Source organism: Drosophila innubila, chromosome X, assembly GCF_004354385.1.
Source record: "Drosophila innubila isolate TH190305 chromosome X, UK_Dinn_1.0, whole genome shotgun sequence".
NCBI classification, from domain to species: Eukaryota; Metazoa; Arthropoda; class Insecta; order Diptera; family Drosophilidae; genus Drosophila; species Drosophila innubila.
The window spans coordinates 37,522,888-37,546,344 of NC_047626.1; the positions used below are offsets into that span (position 1 = coordinate 37,522,888).

At 33.2% G+C, this 23,457-nt stretch overlaps 1 protein-coding gene across 2 annotated transcripts in view; it reads left to right on the plus strand.

Annotated features, from left to right (window-relative positions):
- The window catches only part of LOC117792076 (glutamine-dependent NAD(+) synthetase), a 146,228-nt gene that overhangs the window by 48,335 nt on the left and 74,436 nt on the right, over positions 1–23,457 (plus strand). For both annotated transcript variants that reach the window (XM_034632037.1, XM_034632045.1), the window contains exon 2: positions 21,768–21,990. In XM_034632037.1, coding sequence (XP_034487928.1) covers positions 21,845–21,990 — 146 coding nt within the window. In that variant the 5' untranslated portion in view covers positions 21,768–21,844. The remainder of the gene's footprint in view (positions 1–21,767; positions 21,991–23,457) is intronic.

Genomic DNA, 23,457 nt, shown 5'->3' on the forward strand with positions numbered 1-23,457 from the left:
TATGGCAGCTATATGAAATACTGGTCTGATCCAAAAATAAAAACAAAACCTGATTTGCCTATAGTATCCAGGAACCTACATACCAAGTTTGAAGTCTCTAGCTTTTATGGTTTCTAAAAACGACGCGCTCAAACAGACGGACGGACAGACAGACGGTCAGACAGACATGGCTCAATCGATCCTGATCTAAAATATATATACTTTGGAGGATTCTGCCAAACACATTATACCAGGGGTGCTTAAAACTGCCATATGGATGTGCCCGCACCAATACAAATAAAATAAATCGCACGCAACTTAAATTTTTTTGTTTCAATGTGTACACTGGAAAAAAATAGGAACATGTTTTTTCAAGTGAAAAAATTAAATTACAAATGAAAAAATGCGAATAGAATAGATGCGTAAAACAAATCACAACAAAGAGAAGTTTTTCGTTTTCTGTGTATACGAAAAAATAAGGCAACAAACAATTACATTCGGATTAGCGACGAGTCATTTATGCAACAACAAAGGCTACAAAGCTTTCTGGCAACACTGGTTATTTTTGCAAACATGAAATAGTTCTTTTCAAGGAGTGGAAAATAAAAACTAAAACAACTCGCATGTACTCACTTTTGCACCTTTCGTGAAAACTGAAGATATTAAATATTTTAAATTATTTCGACATAGAAAAAAGGTTTTGTTGACTTAATTTATAAACTTTAATACATTCTCTACCATATTCTCAAATATCTGTTTTGGAATTCGATTCCACTCCATTTGAACACGGCTCTAAAGATCGTCCTTGGCGGAAAGGGCTGAATCATACTAAGCAAGTCGTTGTTCAACATTTGACTAAAGATTTTCAATCGAATCGGGCTCGGGACTTTGTGCTGACTATTCTATCAATCTAAAATTTTACATTCCAAGCCACTTTTTAACCATTTTGGCTGTGCAGACCATGTCGGCACCTAGTTGAAAAGGTAAAAAAATTGTTCGAAATAACCACATTTCTTGTCGCCACCTAGTTGAAAAGGTAAAAGGTTAGCCACATTTCTTGACTAATAATTCTAATTTTTCAATGGGTACTTAATGGGTTGAGGAAAATTTTGTATCATCCAAACAGGATTTAAATGACCTTTCCATTGATGCTAAAATCTTCATAAAGTTAGTATAAAGTATGAGTAGACTTAACTTTACGTTTTGTCGACAAATTTTATGCAGTGGGGAGCCAAATTGAGTACAAGTTCACAAACTTTGTCATTCGGCATCTTCAATAACAAAACTATAAAAGCAACAGGCAAAAAATTATTTTTTCCATATGTTTTATATTATTAGTAAATAGCAAACATAAAATAGTTATTTTTAAGGAGTGGAAAATAAAAAACAAAAACAAATAGCATATACTCACTTTTGCACTTTTCGTGAAAACAGAAGATATTAAACATAATCTTTGATACATTCTCTACCATATTCCCAAATATCTGTTTTGGAATTCGATTCCACTCCACTTGTGCACTGCTCTAAAGATCTTCTTTGGCGGATGGGGCTAAATCATACTAGGCAAGTCGTCGTTCAACATTTGACCAAAGATTTTCAATCGGATCGGGCTCGGGACATTGTGCTGCCTATTCTGTCAATCTAAAATTTTACATTCCAACCCCTTTTTTTTTTACCATTTTGGCTGTGCACACCATGTCGCAACCTAGTTGAACAGGTAAAAAATTGTTCGAAATAACCGCATTTCTTGACTAATGAAGCCAACAATTTTTTTTCTGGTTAAATTTAGACCGAACCGACGATGATTTTTTTAGCTTTCGAACAATTTTTTAGCTTTCAACTAGGTGGCAACAAGAAATGTGGTTATTTCGAACAATTTTAAGTTAAGTCCCCAAACAAATTTTTTCGGCTAAATTCATGATAAATTGCTGTCTATTTGGGAGGTTTTCTTTTTTTCTGAGTTGGCCCAGTTCCTTTTCCTATTTGGCCCCTCCCACTTACACCGCCTTAACTCATGAACCAGGTGAGTAAGCAAATGTAGTGTGCCATTTTGTTAGTTAGGACTAAACCTTTCGATCGGTATATAATTCAAACAGATCAGACAGTTGTAGCAAATTTTCCATAATAGCTGTATATATTGCTAGTCGCATTTCGCATCCTTCGTCTGCAGTGATATCTGCCAAATTGCGATATTGTTTGTTATATCCAATTCACACTGAGCAACATCTGCCATCTACCATCAATTCTCGTGATGGTCCCATAGTTTTACCCGCTCCGAAATTTTCCATTTGTTCCACCATCTCCCCTTTGATGTTTCTGTCCCATACGTTTCCAATCGTTTCAAGCCAATAGTTATCGAAAGAAGCACTAGAAATCTGACGTTCGCTACGAATATGTAAACAATGTCAACTTAAATGAACGGTAAAAAATAGAGGAATGATATACATTTTAAACATGATATACATTTTATTTGTAACAATCCGTTTATTTTAATCAAAAGCTGGAAATAAATCAACTGCTAACCGGGTGAAGTGGTCTGCAGAGATGAATGAGATTGTTGTAGACCTCTGGGACGAGAGCATTAAATTGCTAATCATTTTGTTGTTATGCTCCATATTAGCGAGCAACATTTTAATTTTTCACAAAAAAAAGTTCACAAAAAGTTTTTCACTTACTCTTTACGACGCAAGGAATAAAATTGATGGTAGAAGGTAGATGTTGACAGTGTGAATTGGTGTTTCACATCTACCATCATTCCCATGCGTTCCCCGTAGATGTGCTCAGTGTGCAGAGGATATTACAGTACCAATTTCACAATTCCAAAAATGTTTGTTAGCATTGTGCTGGGAACAGCTGATCGGCGAAAATAAATATTTAACGAAACCAAATCAGGACTACCCCAATAGTTTTGGTTTCATTTTGATAATATGTGAGACCGGTATTTCGATAACATTAGTCATACTTGGTGTTTGCTTACTTATTGTTGCGATTTTAATGTGGAGAATTTTGAAAGTTTCCAGTACTTCAAGAATTGGTAATTAAGAAACTATATATTTAATTTAGATTAATTACTATAGGTGTCTCAGATGGATATGACAGCTAAAAAATCGACTTGAGAATTGAAGCTAAAGCACGCATATAGATTTAAATGACGTAGACAAACCAGGAGCTGATAATGTGTAAAATTGCTGCTTGAGGGTAGGTACTCACATCGAAAAAATTCCTTTCGCTAGGCTAAACTCCATATAAAAAAACAGTGGCCGAACGCAAGATAAATTATCTCGCTTTATTTCCGCTGGTGCGGCACTCACAAAAAGCATGAAAAAGGAGTTGAAAGATAAGGTGTGGCGGTTTTCAACACTATATGCAACAGCTCATATTTCTCTGTCGACTGACCAATTGTATGTCGCGTTCATTATTTGGGCAGCAATTAGATAAATATCAGCTGTTTGTTGTGGACGCACAAACAAATAAGAAAATGTCGTTTGGACTTTCTCATAACGTAGGAGACTTTAATGAAAATTACTTAAGTGAAAAAGCATTATGATGCTATTTTTATAGTTTGACCCAATATGCGCTACGCCTGCGTTCCTCCTCCTCTGCTTCTTTCAGCATAGGGCATAATATGCCTACAATCCCGTCTCCATATCTTAAAAATTTTCCATTTTATTTATTTTTCAAGTTTGGCGCTTTATAAAATGTGACCATTCAACATTTGGTTACTTTTTGGTGTTGCGTTGGTCACACTAATTTTCGTCGTTAAGCGTCCAAATTTATCACTTTTTCTATTCTCTTCAACAAATAGTATTATTCTTTATTGACTATTCTGCAAGCAAACTATTATTTAAAAGGGTAAATGTCTATTAGTTCGGTTCCATCCCAAAAAATAAGAAAACCCCAAATTGGGGGTGATTTACTATAAATTTAGATGTTTTTTGTTTTGGGTCTTATCTGGTTTTTTTTTATAACAAATTTTTAAAATTTCAATACAAAATGGACTTATTTATTGTTTTGTTTGTTGCAACTTGTTACTATTATGGCCCGTTTACCAGCACTAATTTTCTCCGACTTGTCGATTTTATGATCTTTTTACCATCTACATCTTATGGACTTGTCAATTTTATGGTAAAATCTGCATAGAAAAATAATAATTTTTTTACATGCACCCAAGCCCCTAGGATGTAGATTATGCAGATGTTTAAAAACCTACTTGTGTACGGAGCTTAGTAGAGACAAATTTTACTAAACAACCATGCAAAAGTTCATTTTGTTTGAAAATTTCAAAAATGTAAAAAAAATAGCCAGATGAAACCCTAAACCAAAAAAAAAAACATCTAGATTTATGATTAATCACCCCATATTTGGGGTTTTTAAAAATTTTTTTTAGGTGGAACCGAACCAATAGACATATACCTTAAAAAGTCTAAAAAAACAGTTTCCACAGTTTTTTTTGTCAGTTTGTGTTTTCGACCGTTTTTTTTTTTTAAATTTTCGAAATCGAAATCAATTCTATGTGCAAAAGGGGTCGTTTCTGAAACTGATACAGATTTGATTAAGCGAAATCGAAACTAAATCTGAATCTGTTTCAGGAATACCCCTTTAATATGTCGATATAACATATAACATTTAATAAAAAAGCACGCGTTCGTGGACATTGCCTGAGCTTGCGATTCAGTTCACTACGCCAAAGGAGAACAGCATTTTTATGTTATCAAGTTATAATAACTGCCAAAACTTTCAGCAAATATCTAGTACACTTCCCGACACTTCTATGCAATGTCTGGAATCTCTAGTTTTTAAATTGTTCTTATAACTTGGATATGAAATTTTAAATTTCGATTTTTGGGCTTTTAAGGGGACGTGGCGGCAATTTGAAGCCAACTTGACCTGCTTGCAATAAAGACGAACCTTTTTTTGGCTCAACTGAATAGGTTTACGAACTTTGAGTTAACTTTGTCATCGGCAGAGATAGTTTAAACTCTTATGTTTATTAATTAAGAGTTTTCTCAGCTACATTTACAAAGAGTTAACCGCGAAACTCAACTAACTATGAAAAATTACAAATAAAAGGATGTGTCGATTTTGAATTAAATCACCGAAAATCGCTAGAACAAAATAGGTCCAAGCCAAAATAAGGTAATAGTTACCTTTAAAAGAAGAAAACTTATCATTAGACTGCATTAAATGTATCACGTTTGGTTTCGCAAATCAGGGAATAATGCGGTGTAACTGTGCCAGTGGGGCTACTGAAAAACGCATTATTCGAAGTGTCAAACGTTGGATGACATTAAAAATACAAAAAACAAGGGGGCTCCGCACCCTGCTCGCTGCGCTCGCCTACCACCGGCTCGCTTCGGTCGCGGTGAGGTGCGGCTAGAGTCGAGCACCCTCGACAGTAGGATACCCTGAACCCAGGTACTCTTTTATAAAACTTGATTTTCGACCAATTGTTCCTAAGGCAGCTATATGATAAATGGAACCGATTTGAACCAAATCTGGTTAGAATGTATAAGACTGACTTAATTGCATATTCTATCAGTTCGGCTAGGATGTCTTAAAAAAACAAACAACTTTTTCATACTAAAACTTGATCAATCGGTCCTATGACAGCTATATGATACAGTCGACCGATTTGAACGAACTTCAGCCAGGATGGACAAAACCAAGTTAAATGCATTTTTTTTTATCAGTTTGGTTAAGATATCTCATACTAAGACTTCATTTTTGATTGAGCGTCTCTATTGCAGCTATATGATATAGTGGACCGATTTTAACCAAACTTGGTCAGGATGTATATTACCAGCCCAGATGCATATTCTATTAGTTTGGTTCTGATATCTCAAAAAAACAAAAAACTTTTTCATGCTAAAACTTAATTTTCGATGTATCGTTCCTTTGGCAGCTATAGGATAAAGCTAACCGATTTTAACCAAATTTAGTCAGGATGTATAATACCAGCCCAGATGCATATTCTATTAGTTTGGTTTGATATCTCAACAAACAGCTATGGCAGCTATATGATATAGTGGTCCGGTTCAAAAATAAAAACAAACTTGATCTGCCTATGCTAACCAGAAACCTACATACAAAGTTTGAAGTCTTTAGCTTTTATGGTTTCTGAGATTGACGCGTTCAAACAAACGGGCGGACAGACAGACGGACATGGCTCAATTGACTCGGCTGTTGACCCTGATTAAGAATATATATACTTTTGAGGGTCCGCCACGCCCCCTTCTGCCTGTTACATACATTCTGCCAAACACATTATACCCTTTTTTTTCCCATTTTTAATGGGCTCAGGGTATAAAAACCACATCTCAATGATGTGCGTAAAGCCTCACGCACTCGATTTGCTTGAGAGCGTTTAGCATGAACAGAGAAAATTATTAGGTTTTCTAATGAGAAAACATTTAATCTGGATGGTCGTCACGAGTTTAAATACTACTTCCAAGATGTAGGAAAGGAATAATGTGTTTTAAGTCACCAACGCACTTGTAAATGTGGTATAATTTTGTCGATTTTATCAGAAAAAAACGGAAGTGTATTCAGAACTGTATAATAAAAGAGTTTTCACGAACTTTCCGAATTATTTGACCAGTTTTGATAGACTTTTCAGCTGTCTGGGCAACTATTTTCCTTAAATACACGTATAGTAAATTGAAACTTTTATAAATCTTTGGGATATCATATATATGAAGTTATATTTAAAAAGAAGGTCGTGTTAATTATTAAATTACAATTAGATAGTATATGGGCATTTCCACAGCCCCGTTACGTTACATTCGAACGGCAAAACGTGACAAAAAACATTAAAAAGGTCAAAATTAAAAAAATGTCCATATATCTAATTAGCGATTCAGCTGGAATATTTAATAAAAAAGATAAAAATAATCGACCTTTCCGATTAAAAGATATAGGCAAAAATATGTGATGACGTTACGTAACAAAAATGGAACTTGATTTGAGTTGGGATTGAGAAACGCAAAACTCTGCGAACTGGGCAAGACCTTTCGCATAAAAATTAAAAAAAATCTATTCCCACTTAATTTTTATTATCCTAAGTATGACACGTTACGTAGTAATTAACAAACTATTGACTCAGAATTAAAGTGTTTTCTTTGTATGTTGTTTAGATTTTTGATAATTAAGGACTGAATTAATTAAATAACCTACTTACTTTCCATTTTGTAAGTTAATTTACAAAAAACGGTCAAAAAATAAACAAAATCTAAATTTATAATACAAATTTATATAATTTACAACTAAGAAAATCTTTTTTCGATGACATGACGTTACATAGAAATATCATTAAAAAGAAATCAATATTTTACGGCTGATTGAAATTTACTTTCCCCATTAGTATTTTTTCTCTTTAGTTCTTGCTTTATTAAAATTGTTTGCGATTAGAGTTCACCTACATTATTATTCTTAGAAAATTTAACTTTAAAGAGAATATGTATGCTTTTAGAAATGAACAAAGCTGAACAATCCACGAACTTAAATTATGAGGTTAAATTCTCGACAATGCGTCTAAGAAACGACGTGTACTCCTTAATTAATAAAATTTGAATATTGCTATTTAATAAAAAAAGTTAACAAAAATGTTTGGATAACTTTTAATTTTTCAGTCCTGGTGTACCTTTCTGTGAAAATGCCCATATCTAGAATTTAATTTAAGAACATTTTAACTGTTTAATATTACATAAAACTTTAAAATTTAAACAAAATATTATAATATATTATACTATATATTATTACATTATTATTATTACACTGCCGCTCAACTAAATAAGTTCACGACTTTCGTCAAATTAAATTGGCCTGATCTTTTGAACCAATACTTTAATTTTGATGAAACCATTTTTATTTGATAGATAATTTAGTTGCTCATAAGATGTACAACTTTCCGGTTTCTACCAAAAGTACAAATATTACAATTATTTCAATTCCCAAAAGCCTACCTAAAATTACATGCTAAAATTTTTTGGCTCAACTGAATAGGTTCAAGAGAATAAAATTAAAAAAAAAAATGTTTATCGCGTGAATTCAAAGCTTGGGTAAATTTTTTATTAAGTATATACTAATTCACTATAATTTAATAATAAGTCCTCCTGCTTTAAGTATCACTTCTTAAATACGACCTGGCAAGGATCTTAAATATTCTTCAATAACTGGAAGCGAAATCGCGGTCCAGGCTTTTTTAATCTCGTCAATTAAGGTCGCGGTACATTCAAATTTTCTGTCACCCTCGTGTACAACACTCCCCATATTTTCTCCATAATGTTTAGGTCCAGATAGTATAATTATAGCTAGCTTTCCCGTAGGCATATTGAGTAAGTTGGTTCTTTTTGGGACACTGTGGCACGACTATGTTATTTTGACAAGTCTTGTGTTTTGAAATGGATTTATTGTTCATTTTATAATTTTAAAATTAATGTGATCTTGAAATTGATTCCCTAAAGAAGCAAAAGGTGATATTGGATGAATATTTTTTAATTGCCAATGATAATGTGACCCGCAAGAAGGAAGGGATGCTAGCGAAGTTGTGTGAAAAGCTCACATATAATCATTATTTGATAAATATGCATAAAATTAATTTTATTTGCTGTACGAAAAAGCACACCACTTGCTTGTTTTTATTCTTTTTGTGGAACTTGCTTACTGCGCACGAACTTGTTCAATGTTCAATTTTTGTGAACTTTCTAAAGCCGTGGCGCTGCACAGTGGGGCAATCCTCGTTTTGCGTTGCAAAAATCATATCTTTTGAAGTGAAGATATTTTCAAAATTTAAAAAGCAATTGATAAACTTTTTAAGCTTTGAAATGAGTGTTTGCACTGCTTGATAGGCGCACTGATTGATTCAAAGTTTTCGGTCAAAGTAAAAAAATATTTTCAGTGCATATTTTACATGTAAAATTTAAACAATAAATCTTTTTTTTTGTCCGAAATATTATTTTTAATTTTTTTCAACCTTTAAACAGCATTTTTTAATATATAAAAAAGTTTTATTACGCTTGTTACGAAAAAAAAAAAAAAATTAAAAAAATTTGAAAATCTGGTATGATGCCTGTTATAGCGAAAACGTATGTAATTGTTATAACTTCCCCAGACGCAGCTGGACGCATGAAAGACCGGGGCTATTTCGTTAGAGAATTGATTAACAAAGACTCCTGTGGTAGTGGGATCGAGTCCAAATGAGTCCAATTTTTGTTCTATTCCATCAAAGTCAAAAAATAGCCTAATTTTAGTGCTTTTTTTTAAACATCGCTGGGATAAAAGGTCAACAAGTCAAGAAACAAAATTCTACGGCATTTAACTAGAAATGCATGTACTTTTCATATGAAAACAAAAACATAAAGATCGGTCATATAACTTGTCATCAAATCAGTTTTAAAGTTTGCAATTTTTATGAAATTTTCACATTTTTGCGCGCACTGAAAAATGGGTCAACTTTGAGAGGCTGTCACGCAATTTTTACCTGATTTCAAAAATCTTTTGGATTCGTAATCTTTGAAATTTTATCTATCGAATGCCATTATTACTTTTTACGAACGCTTTCGTCAAAAAATTGATTTTTGCCACGCTTTTCAACCTCCTGCCCCAGTGCGCTGTGTGAAAATGACAATTAGTGTTCATATTGACGGCAGTCTTTTTGGCTTGGCACTATGAAGCACATTTCAGGTGACGTCAATGTGAATACTTTGACTAGAGTCACGGGCTGTCAGAAATTGCCGCAGAATATGATGCCGCATTGTGCCCCTATGTAAACATACCATAATAATCATTTTGGCTCTGACCACATTTGTATTAGCGATTATACGGTAATTTAGTTCAAAATCGAGACATTCTTTTACATGAATTTTTTCAAAGTAAGTTTATTGACCTATGTGTTTCATTTTACTTATATTTAGCTGTAAAACCCCTAAATTAATAACCAAAAAAGATTTGATCACAAAGTAAACTCAAAGTTGGTGAACCTATTCAGTTGAGCCAAAATAAGCATGCCATTTTTGGTAGGCTTTTGGTAAATAAAATAATTTTAATATAGTTCTCAAAACAATGAAAAATACTCCAGGACTATTTACAAAAAAAAATATTTTGAATTTGTGTGGTGTCCGGGTTACCGAATATTTCATAGACAAAATTTGAGTGTCCGAATTATCGTGTTTTCCGAATTAACTAGTGCTCGAATTATTAAAATCACACAAAAAAACCTCTACACGAGGTAAAAGTCTAGTGACAAAAGCATATTCCAGCTCAAAAATTTCTGATATCCAATTTTGTAGTTAAGTTAAATTAAGTTTAATATAAAACTTTTAAATAAATATTTAAATTTAAAAAAACACGAAAATTGGCATTCTGCACTGTGCGCAAAAGGGGTGAGCTAGCACGAATACATAATAAATACTTTTTTCGCAGTGCAAAATTGCGTGATTTTAAAAAATTTTTATTTTTATTTAAAATCCATTTATGGCCTCAAATCTATCAAAAAAAAGTGGGTTTTGTTCCAAATAGTTCAAATTTGTTGCCTAGTGTTATGTATATTAAAAAAAAATATAAAATATAATATCGGAACCAAACTGATAGAATATGCTTTTATGTTGGTTTTGTACATTCTGACCAGATTTGGTTCAAATCGATTTACTATATCATATAGCTGCAATAGAGACTCAATCGAAAATTAAGTCTTAGTAAGAAAAAGATTGTTGTTTTGTGAGATATCGTAACCAAACTAATAGACTATGCATTTAACTTTGATTTGTACATCCTGACCGAAGTTCGATTAGATCGGTCCACTATATCTTCTGTCATAAAACCGATCGGACAAAAATTAAGTCTTAGTTTGAAAAGTTTAGTTTTTTTGTTTTCTTGAGATATGTTTAACAAACTGATAGAATATGCATTAATGTTAGCTTTGTACATTCTGACCAGATTTGTTTCCAATCGGTTCAATTGGAACAATTGGTCGAAAATCAACTTTTATTAAAGAGTACCTGGGCTCAGGGTATCCTACTGTCGAGCGTGCTCAACTGTAGCCGCACCTCACAGCGAGAGAAACGAGCGAGGGGCGGAGCCCCCCTAGTATTCTTTATAATTAAAGAAAATTTTTTTTATATATGAAGAAACTCAACAACTAAATTTATATATTTAATGATAAAAAGCAAAAGCAATCGCAAAAATTTCTGATATCCCACAAAAATAATATAAAAATTTTAAATCTATTTATATATAGACTGACTGACTCACTGACTGACTTAGCATTGTACAGCCCAACGGTTTGACGTACGACCTTGAAAGCTGGCCACAATAATCTTAAGATAATTTCATCGGGAGATAAGTCTGCGTTTTGCAAATTTGACCTGTAAGTGAGTCTTTTTTGTGTGATTTAATCTATTTCAATGACCAACCCAAAACCCATGAGATTGCATAGAAATTTTCAAACCCTTCAAACGCGATAATTAAAGAAAATCATATGAAAAAAAATTTTCGATTTATAGTAACTTTATTGAAATGTTTGATTTTGTGAGCCGATTACCTTGAAATAAAGTTCCTTTAATTCGAAACATGTTAAGCTAAACGTTTTTAGACTACAACTTTCATATTTGTTTATTTTTGTTTAAAGAATTTTTAATAAACAGTTTTTTTTTGCTCAAAATTGATTTTTTTTTTTCGTATAACATCAACGATATCTCTGAAACTACTAGGAAAAGTTAATGTTAATGTGGGCACGGCTTAAAGATAATATTGTTGACGATTTTTGGAAATTCTTTTAAACTGGTAAATTTTCCAGATATTCCAATATATTTAGTGGCAGTGCCTTAATTTTGGAAATAACGGTATATCGCAAAAAGTCGAGCTGATAGAAACAAAACAAGTGCAAATTTAAATTCAGCGCTCCAAATTACCTAAAAAACAACTATAAATCAATAAATAATTTAAGAATAACTGAATTTATTAAGAGATGCAGTTGGTATCCTCGAACCAATGAACTGTAAAATGTTTAAACAAGTAACTTGAAAATGTTTCTGCAAAAAAATTTCACAAGATGTGAGCTTTTCATCAATTTTAAATTTTTGGCTGCGGTTGACATTTCTGAAGAATTGCCAATATTCAAGAAAAATATATGAAGTGTTACTCTTTTTAGCCTTCAATTTCGCAAGCGGAGCGAGCAGGGGATTGCCGTGCAAAGTAGTCAGGGGTTGGAGTTGGTTTTATTATAATTTAATGCATTTTTTGCTCGTTGAAAATAAGAATAAAATTGACTGTAAATCGAAAAAAGATGTTTACAAAAATTTACACTCTCGTTTGGACCTCAAAATTAATTAACTTGCCTATCGGAATTAAAATTTTATGGAACACACCGTATTTTTCCAATTAATGGAAAAACAATTAGCATAAGACAAAATCGACAGTTAAATTACGGAATATTTAATGTGATTTCCGTTATAATATTTTAACAGGTGATTTGTTTGAAAGCTTAGAGCAATATGGGATCAGAAAGTAGATTTTGAAAGTACTGTAACATCCTATAGTCGTGCAAGGGTCGATTTCATAAATGGGGATTGCAGATTCGGCTTACACAAAACTAAAAAACTCAACATCGATCGGATAATAAACTCGTATCGGCGTTCGGTCCTTAACAAATAATTTGTTTCGGTTCCGCTCTTGAACTTCATATGAATTAATTAATCACTACCGTTTTACGGTATTATTCCCCGATGTCTATTCTTGAGTATCAACAACTGATTCGATTGCATGAAAATTACTAATACTTTAGCTCGGTAAAAAAATTTTTTTTCATTATATGAGTATATATTTCATATTAATGTTATATAAAGGGTGTTTTTTTTAAGAGGTTGGTTTTTCGAGTAGAGATAAAGCTGCATTTTTGTTAAATCTGGCAACTCTACTGTCATTTATGTTCAGTTTGGTTTGCCATTTTATCATGAACAGGTTGACAAAATAACAACGCTTGCAAATTGTGAGCACCGAAGAAAAAATTGCCGCTGTAAAGCAAAAAATTTTGTTTCTTTGTAACACACCAAAAATCTCTAGAGACTTTTTAAAGAAATGATTTTAGGATTGAAACTTTCGGAGCTTACAAATTGTCAGTGATTTCATATTTTTGATATACAATATGTATTTCCAAAGTCACTGAAGTCGACTTCCATAAAATTATTTACAATTTCAACTAACATTAGTTATTAGTAGACGTGAATTTTTTGAAAAACTATATAAGTTAAAACTTTTTCGGAGAGTAGTTTTATGTACGCACTCACCAGACATAATCTTAAAAGAGCATTCAGGCAACTGCCCTCCCTGCCTTCGCCCTTGCGCTCGCCTACGCCAACAAACCACAAACGTTAGGGGACTTGGAAGCCAAATGCTCGAAAAAGTGCTTCAAAATTGGACCTCTAGACTTGGCTATATTCGAGCCAGCCGCGGCGGCCACATGCAATAAATCATATTTAAACATTCATGGCATAAAAGTATGCTTCCAATAAAGCCAAATTGATGGACATTGAAACGATTTTCTTGTGTTTTATTTCAATTCGAAGTTCTGTACCTCTTAATAAAACACCCTTTATGTACATTAAAATGGATCAATTTATTTTACGACAAAGCGGTTGTCAATATCGTAATCTACGACGAGTTCTAAAAAGGTTTGGTCTAAAATCAAGATCGAGCTTCCCATTTTTAAAGAGAAGCTATTCGTATTTTATACTTGGGTAATGGTGTGTTAGCGGCTGCCTACGCCAAATGGAGGGCGATTTACGATTAATTTAGAGAAAATATTAGTTTGGGGTCTCAACTAGTTTTTATTTAAATTGAATTCCGACAATTGAGCTTTCAATTATTATTTAATACTATATTATTGGTTGAACGTTGACTCACCATCACATTGCTTCTGGAATTGGGTCTCAATGTTTTGATGTGCTGCATTTGCCACCCAATTGTCCTTGGCGCACTTCTGCATGCTGCGCTGATCCTGCCTAGAAATCTCGGAGTGCTCCTTGCCGCCAAAAATTTTTCTTTATATGATGAATGCTGTACGATAAAAAATTTTTTTGTACTGCTTCGTTCTAAAATTTTATAATGATTAAATTCGAGATTATTTTAACCGGATTTTCTCGTGTTCAAATTAAAATGTCCTGCCTGTCTCTATGTGTTTATCTGTGCTTGACGAAATATCTGTCTCCGCCTGCTTTAAATGATTTAATTGAATTTGCTTGGCATACTTGATGGTGTTGTATTTTCGGTCAGTACACTATGCGCAATTTTCGCGGCAAAAACCATTATGGTGGCTTACCTTGGGGCACACTGTGGCATCATATTCTATGGCAGTTTCTGTCAACTTGGAACACCAGTCAAAGTGTTTCCGCAGGCGTCACTTAAATTGTGCTTCACAGCGCTGTGTCTAGACAAAATGACTGCCTTCAATGTTAACACTACTTGTCATTTTGACAGAGAGCCATCCAATCATTTTGTTCACAAAATATGAACATTGAACAAGCCCGTGAGCAATAAGCAAGTCCAAATTAGTCAGCAAACATAGTTAATTTAATGCAAGTTAAATGCATATTGTATTAGTTTGGCTAAGATTTCTTATAAAACAAAAAAGTTTTTCACAGTAGAACTTGATTTTCGCCCGATTTGTCTCATGACAGCTATATGATATAGGGGTCCGATAAGAACTAACTTCGGTCAGGATTTTTAAAACTAACACAAATGCATATGCTATTAATTTGGTTAAAATATCTCACTAAACAAACAAGTTTTTCAAACTAAAACCCAATTTTGACCCGATCGGTCCTATGACAGCTATATGATATAGTGCTCCGATTTAATCCAACTCTAGTCAGGATATATGAAACCAAGTTAAATGCATATTGTATCAGTTTGGTTGACATATCTCATAAAACCAAAAAGTTTTTCGTACTAAAACGTGATTTTCGACCGATAGAAGAATGTATATCACTGCGGACGGCAGTTCGCGTTAGTGCCGAAAGCATCACGAAGGGTGCGAAAGGCGACTAACAATATATACAGCTAAGTTGGAAAATTTGCTACGACTGTCCGATCAGATCGTTATATACCGATCGAAAGGGCTAGAAATTGCTTTCGTCACTAGACTTTTACCTCGTGTAGAGGTTTTTTTGTGGGATATTCACTTAACAGGTAATATCTTCCAAACCCCTCAACCAAAATTTATGTTTCATATACCAAAAAACGCGAAATCGTTAGAGCCGTTTTGTCAGAAATCGCCAAAATGTAAGCTTTAAAAAATTATATCACCTGTAAAATGTAAAAAAGTTTAAAGGTACGCCTAAAAGCCCTCAAACACAGCTCTCCAATGATATATACTTAGAACATATATGTAGCTTCTATGATTTGGAAAATTTTCGAAAAGAAATAAATCCCCATCATTACATTTAAGCTTCTTAAGCGCTTAGATACAAACAGACAATAAAACAAACTGACTTTTCATCTCATTTTGAGAAGTCCACTAAAAATTTCAAATTTAATTTTTTTTGAACTAGTTGACGGATTTGGGTGATCAAGGTATCAATCGACGGGTATTTTTAATTAAACATTCTCAATCATTCTCATGTTTGAGCAAACGAGCAATGTCAGAATAAGAAATGGCATTGCATTTTCTTGTTGCAAAACTATTTTGCCTACTCTCGTGGCTAAATAATTTTCATAATCAAATACTCTATTTAATAAATAGTATTTATAAATACACACGCATATTATAGTCAATTTACACTAAGGCCGGTAAGCAAAAAGCCTTAGCTTACGGCGAAAGTCGTTTACACTGATGAAAAGGCCGATATTTTGATGTCTAATTGTCAAATTGTAAATTGCTCATTACCAAATTTATTATAAATTGTACATAAAGTTTGTATTTAAATGTATACAACGGATCCATCATGTATGTCCGACGACTACTTAAATGCATAATTGAATTAATGAGGAATTTACGGTTTACAAGGAATATTTCAAATATTAACAGGCCTTTTTTGTGGTGGTAAATCGATTTTTAATCAATTTTTAGCCAGGGCTGCCAACTTTTGTCAAAAAAATCGTCGTTAATGACGCCGCTAATGTATGGTAAAGGCCTACTTAAGGGCTCTATACCGGCTTTTTTTTCGTTACGGCGTCATACCGGTCTCAGTGTAAAAAGACTATTAGGGTGGAGTGAACTTGACTTTTTTTATATTTTAAAACGCTGTATCATCAATCGACGATATGATATAAAGGCAATTAAAAAAACCTGTTCATGAGGTAAAAGTCTAGTAACAAAAGGTTAGATGCCCCAATATATCTGATATCAAATTTTGTGACGAACAATAAAAAATTAAATATGAAGATTATATAAATATTATAATCATATTTAAAAATAAAAATAGTTCGGCAATCGGCACTGCGCAAAAAAGCTATTTTTAAGTAAAAGGCATGTAGGCTTTTTGCCAACTGCAGTAAGTTTACATAATTGAGTTTACTAGACTAGTGACTAGACTAGTAGACTAGACTAGTAGCAATAGCAAATTTTCCATATTAGCTGGATATATTTCTAGTCGCCTTTTGCACCCTTCGTGCTGCTTTCGTCACTAGCGCGAGCTCCCGTCCGCAGTGATATAATTTTTGGTTGGGGGTTTGGAAGATATTACCTTTTAACTGAATTTATACATTTTTCGGTCGTTTGAAAATCACGTTTTAGTACAAAAAACTTTTTTGTTTTTTAAGAAATCTAAAGATATCATATCCAATATGACAGATAATGAAATTAAGTCAGCCTTAAACATGCTGACCAAAATTGGCTTAAATCGGTCCACTATATCATATAGCTGTCTTAGGAGCAGTCGGTCGAAAATCACGTTGAAGTACGAAAAACATTTTTGTTTTTTAAGATATCTAAACCAATCTGACAGATAATGCATTTAAGTTGGTCTTAAGCAACCTGACCAAATTTGGTTCACTATACCATATAGCTGCCATAGGAACGATCGGTCGAAAATCACGTTTTAGTACAAAAAACTTTTTTTGTTTTTTGAAATATCTCAATCTGACAGAATGTGCATTAAAGTTGGTCTTATGCATCCCGACCAAACTTTCTGCAAATCTGTTGACTATATCATATAGCTGTCATTGGAACAATCAGTCTAAAATTTAATTTCGCCAGCTTCGGCGTGCCGAAAGGCCTTAAAATGCCTGAGAGCTTGGTATCCTGCTTGAATCTAATTGTGAATTGATTTTTAAATTTGGAGTAAGCATTTTAATATCCTTCTTTCAAATTATCAATGTCAGAAGCATATGAAATTCAAATATATCTGATATCTTCCAAATAAAAACCTCTTTACGAGGTAAAAGCCTAGTGACGAAAGCCTTTCCATTCCCCAAAATTTCTGTTATCCAATTTTGTGACGAACAATGTTCCGTTTAATATATAAACATTTAAAACAAAGTATATAAATTAACAAAATAAATTACATTCGGCACTGCGGAAAAACTAATTTGTATGTATCAAGCAGCTCCACCTTTTTTTAATTTATATATTGTGTTTTAATTTATATATTAAATAAAATATTGTTCGTCAAAAAAATGGGTATCAGAATTTTTGGGGCACGAAAAGGCTTTCGTCCCTAGACTTTTACCTCGTAAGAGGTCTCTTTATAGAGACCCTATAAAGTATATATATTCTTGATCAGCATTAATAGCCGAGTCGATATAGCCATGTTTTTCTTTCCGTCCGTCCGTCCGTATGAACAAAAGGATCTCATAGACTATAAGACATAGAGATTCCAAACTTTCACTCACAGACTTCTATATACCCCACTCAGATCAAGTTTGTTTCAAATTTTAGCCACGCCCCCCTCCGTCCCGGCAAATAGCGAAAAACCGTTCGTTCGTCAGTTTGAACAAAAGGGGTCTCAGAGACCATTTCCGACCCCATAAAGTATTTATATTCTTTGTCAGCATCAACAGCCGAGTCGTCATGTGTCTCTGTCCGTCTGTCCGTCCGTGTGAGCGCCTAGTTCTCAAAAACCATAAGAGATAGAGATACCAAACTTTCACTCACAGACTCCAAAGGCGTTAGAGCAGGTCAAGTTTGTTTTAAATTTTTGACACGCGTCTGTTCGTTTGTATAAACAAAGGGATCTCAGAGACTATAAGAGTTGGAGTCACCAAATTTGGCTTTTTTTTTTCTAACTTTTTATTTAGAGGTACGTCCACTTTAGTCATCATTCCTTGTGAATGCCAAAACCGAAAGCTAATGAATATATCTATACTTCATTCATACACAGTCTTAGATTTACACCAGGAGTTTTGAGCCATCAATTTTTGAATTAAGAAAATGATGATTTGTTGCTTACATTTTTTAAGCTTTTTTTACTTTAAGATTCAAGGCAAATCACAGATCACTTATGTATATACCCAATTTATCTGAAATATTCAACAAATCAGAATGTTATGACAAACAAAGAATACAATTAGCACACAAACTCACACTCATTACACAATATTTTTTTAATAAAACAAAAGATAAAATATAACCAATGGACAAAAGCAATGTAATATACAAAATACCATGCAGTGGCAACATTACAAATATGTGCAACAAAGTCTAAGTTGGCACCACCAAATCAAAATTGAAAACACGATTATCACAACATAAGTCAGACAGCAAACTCCGCCTACAAACACACATACAAAAAACAGCGTTAGCTACACATTGCATAGAGAGCGGACACACCGCAAATTTAGAAGATACAAAAATATTGCAACAAGAACAACACTACAAAAAACGTTACACCCTGGAAATGCTACATATAATAAACACACCAGCAAGCCAACGACTAAACTACAAAACAGACACTGACAACTGCGCTCCTATTTACCGACACTTACTACATAAACATCAGTCTCAAACTCCAAGCCGACGAAAGCGGACTTGTAAAACCAACAATAGAATGTACATTTATTTATTTAATTAGAATTAATATTAACTATGAGGTTTAATGTTTTCAATGCTTCAATGTTTTAATTTATTTTTTTAATGTTTAAATGTTCATTGTAGTCGCCCTGAAGACGACTACCGATGGTGGTCGAAATATATCGGCAAATTTAAATAAAAATAAACATCAAGAACTCGAGCCAGCTAACCAACTCAATTTAACAAAAGGTCGCCAAACCAACCAATTTATTCAAGGGAAAACTTGAAAAAAAGAAGAATTACATTTTCTTTTCTATTTTATTTACATAGCTGCATTAATAACGCGTCGTCTAATATATGATTCATTCAAATCTATGGAGAGACGGTTAAGTTATTAGCATATAAACAAAGAAACAAGTTTCACGCAAATTTAGATTTTCGACTTATCGGCCCCATGGTTCGACTCCAACCAAATTTGGACAAGTTATATAAGACGATACAAGATCCATAATTTGTGAGTTTGATGTCGATAAATTATAAAGAAAAAAAGTTTTTCATACTAAAGGTTGCTTATCGACCGTTCGTATCGATCGTTCCTATGGCAGCTGTATGATATAGTGAACCGATTTCTATCAAATTCGGTTAGGATATAAAGGGCAATTAACTATACCTTATTTATAATTTTGATTGAAATATCTTCATTTTTTTTACAAATTTTACTTGAATTTTAAAATAAAAAAAGCTAAAAAAAAAAGCTAACCAAAAAATCATAATTTTCATAATTCAAAAATTGATGGCTCTAAAACTACTGGCTTAAATCTTAGACTGTGTATAGATGAATTACAGTATCAGTAGCTTTTAGGAAAAGTAATGCTTTTGAAAATTGTTTTTGGCATTCACAAGTAATGATGACAAAAGTGGGCGCACCTCTAGGAAAAAGTGAAAGAACTCAGCCATAAAAAAAAAAAAATGTTTTTCGTCATTTGTGGCCCCCAATCTAAGCAAAAAAGTGGGTTTGGTTCGTTTAATTTTTGGGCTGTTGCCTAGTGTAATTAATTCAAAACAATCATCTAAAAGTATGAAACATTTTTTATTAGGTAGTAATTTCTATAAAGTACATTAATATATATTGAAATAAGTAACGGGTATCCCATGGTCGGTATTGCGACTATAGCCTTTCACCCTTGTTTTTATTATACCCGTTACTTAAAAAATGAGTAAAAGGGTATATTGTGTTCGTTGGAATGTATGTAACAGGGAGAAGGACGCATCTCCGACACTATAAAGTATATATATTCTTGATCAGCATCAATAGCCGAGTTGATATAGCCATTTGTGTCTGTCCGTCTGTCCGTTTGTCCGTATGAACAAAAGGATCTCAGAGACTATAAGAGATAGAGATACCAAACTTTCACTCACAAACTTTCACTCATAAAAACTGTGGGTGTGGTGGTTTTTCGCGATTTTCGGGGGCGTATATAGACCCACGCAGATCAAGTTTGTTTCAAATTGAAGCTACGCCCCCCTCCGCCCCCGCAAATAGCGAAAAACCTTTTGCTCGTCTGTTTGAACAAAGGGATCTCAGAGACTATAAGAGATAGCGTAACCAAATTAGACAGACAGATTTCTATATACCTTACGCAGATCAAGTTTGTTTCAAATTTAAGCCACGCCCCCCTTCGCCCCCGAAAATCGCGAAAAACCACCACACCCACAGTTTTTATGATAATACGTTTTTTGTGAAAATAAACGTTATCTATTAGTATTATCTATTATCCCACTGAATTGCATCAAGATCGGACAAGTAGAACGGCAGTTATGGCGATTTAATGTTTTCAAAGTAATTTCTTTAAACAAAAGGATCTCAGAGTCTAAAAGAGATAGAATAACCAAATTTGACTCGCAGATTTCTCTACACACCACGCAGGTCAAGTGTGTCTTACATTTTATCACGCCCCCTCCGCCCTCGCAAATCGCGAAAAACCACCACACCCACAGTATTTAAGATAATACGTTTTTGTGGGTATTAGAGTTGCAAGTTGCTATTATCTATTATCCTATAAAATCTCAGCAAGATCGGACAAGTAGAACAGCAGTATTAACATGCCGAAGCTCTTGAAGCAAAATTAGCTCCTTAAAGTATGCAAAAGTTTTAATATAATTAGACTTAACAAAAATGCATCAAATAATTCTCAACTGGTTCTGACGAAGCATATTTTATTCGGTTTGAATTCATTCGGAATTTATTTGGAAGAATTCTCAACTGGATTCAGGCAATATAAAATAACAAAATCCTTTTTTCTTAAAAAAAAAAAAATTCTTAAAAAAATACTTTTATACATATTTAAGTTAAGTAACGGGTATCCTATAGTCGGGATCTCGACTATAACCTTTCCCACTTGTTTTTTTATTAAAAATTTTGTATGACTGTCACGTAACTACACGACCTTATATATTTTTATATGTATATACTTGTAGTGTAGTTACGCAAACATGTACTCTTTTTGCATGCCACTGTATGTATACATGTATCTCTGCATGTCCTTGGTAAAATTTTGTTATAATACATACCTGTTGGGATTCATATTTTCATAATGCGCAAAGAATTTTTTTGTGGTCTTAGAGTCTGTGACGAGTTATATATATTATTATAAATGTCTATTAATAGATGTCGGCTGCGTCAGCAGAAAAACTATTAAACCGATTTCATTGTTTGATCAATAGCCACAACAAAAACAATAGCAACGAATATAGCAAATGTGTTTGCACGACACGATTGATATGACAGAATAACTTTAAATCTCGTCGAGCTGTGGAAACAATAAATTTACCTGTAACTTTATTTCAGTTCAACTGCCTATTTTAAACTGCCCATTTTAAGCTGCCAATTTTACTGATAAATTCGACAATTGGCAAGAAGCAAATATGGTCCATAAAGTAACAGTGGCTGTCTCAACTTTAAACCAGTGGGCTCTGGACTTTGAAGGAAATATGGCCCGAATATTGCAATCCATATTAGAAGCCAAGGACATGGGCGCTAGTTATCGCACTGGACCTGAGTTGGAAGTTTGGTGAGTACGAACATTTTGTGTTCTTTCGAGGCTCACAATTTATATAACATTATACTTATATATTGATACGTACATACGCCAGAAATACACAAAGATGAGTTATCTTCATTATTAGTATATTTAAAACATACAGTGGTCGGCATATTTATTTTGACAAAATGTAAAGTTAAATCTACTTATAATTTATACTAGCTTTATGAACATTTTAGCATCAATGGAAAGATCATTTAAATCCTGTCAACATTTTCAATGGGTACTTAATGGGTTAAGAATAATTTTTAATTATTCAAACAGGATTTAATTGACCTTTTCATTGATGCTAAAATCGTCATAAAGTTAGTTCAAATTATGAGTAGATTTAACTTTACATTGTGTCAAAATAAATATGCCGACCACTGTAATAACTTAATAACTGTAACATTTAAAAGAAAACATTCTTCATTCTTTTGCGATTCGACAACGGCTTTTTTGAGCTTTTGGTTTGTAAAAAATTTGAAAAACAGAGTCCGTCAATTTGTATGGAGTAAAAAAATTCATTTAATTTCAAAAGCTCTGTTTTGATTTTAGACCGATGCACTATAGGCGATTTTTCGATTTGGGCGGCATACATTTTTTGAAATTTTTTGTGTACGCTTGTTAGTTTTTTTTGAAATTGGATCACCCCCTCCCCACTCGGCTCTTGTCAAAAGTTCGACATGTTGGCAAAAACTGTTAAAGTAAAGCTATGCACTTGAAGTTTTCTACAAATATTACCTATATTGAACAAGATTTTTGGAAATAAAAAAATGTGTCAATTGGACCACGACTTTATTTCCCGCCCCAGAATTTGTGCAAGCAAAACAAAAAACTTGTCATCCACTTGTCCACGGAACACAACTTTTTTGGTTAGATTTTTTATGATAAAATATACTAACAATAACAGTGGACAACAACAACACAACACATATAAATTTACTTTTGACAGCAGATATTTTACTTTTAACAGTTGTGCTTATTTATTAGCTTTTAAAAGACACCATACATTGGGCGGCACAATTTCAAAAGCACGTTTTATGAAAAATTAGCTGAGTTTACAGAGTTTTCACAAAAAAATAATTTTTTTGATCTAACTGAAGTATCTACATTCAGTAAATTAAACCATTTTTTGATTATGCTACCATGAAATCTTGGACTCTATGCCGCCTAAACCGAAAAAATCACCCACAGCGCGACGGTTTATTGGGAACCTTCTTAGAATTCGTCGTAGATTATGAATTTGACAACCGTTTTATCGCAAAAGAAATTACCCACTTTACTGTATAATCTTTTTTTAAGGATCTTGTATGCTGAGTGCGTAAAAAGGCTAGTCTCCGAAAAAATTTTAATTTATAAAAAATTTTGAAATCCTTACAAATACTTACTTAGCTACGAAATTATATTGCTCATAGGAGTGTGTGTTCTACAAGCAACCTAAAGGTGGTGTTTCTC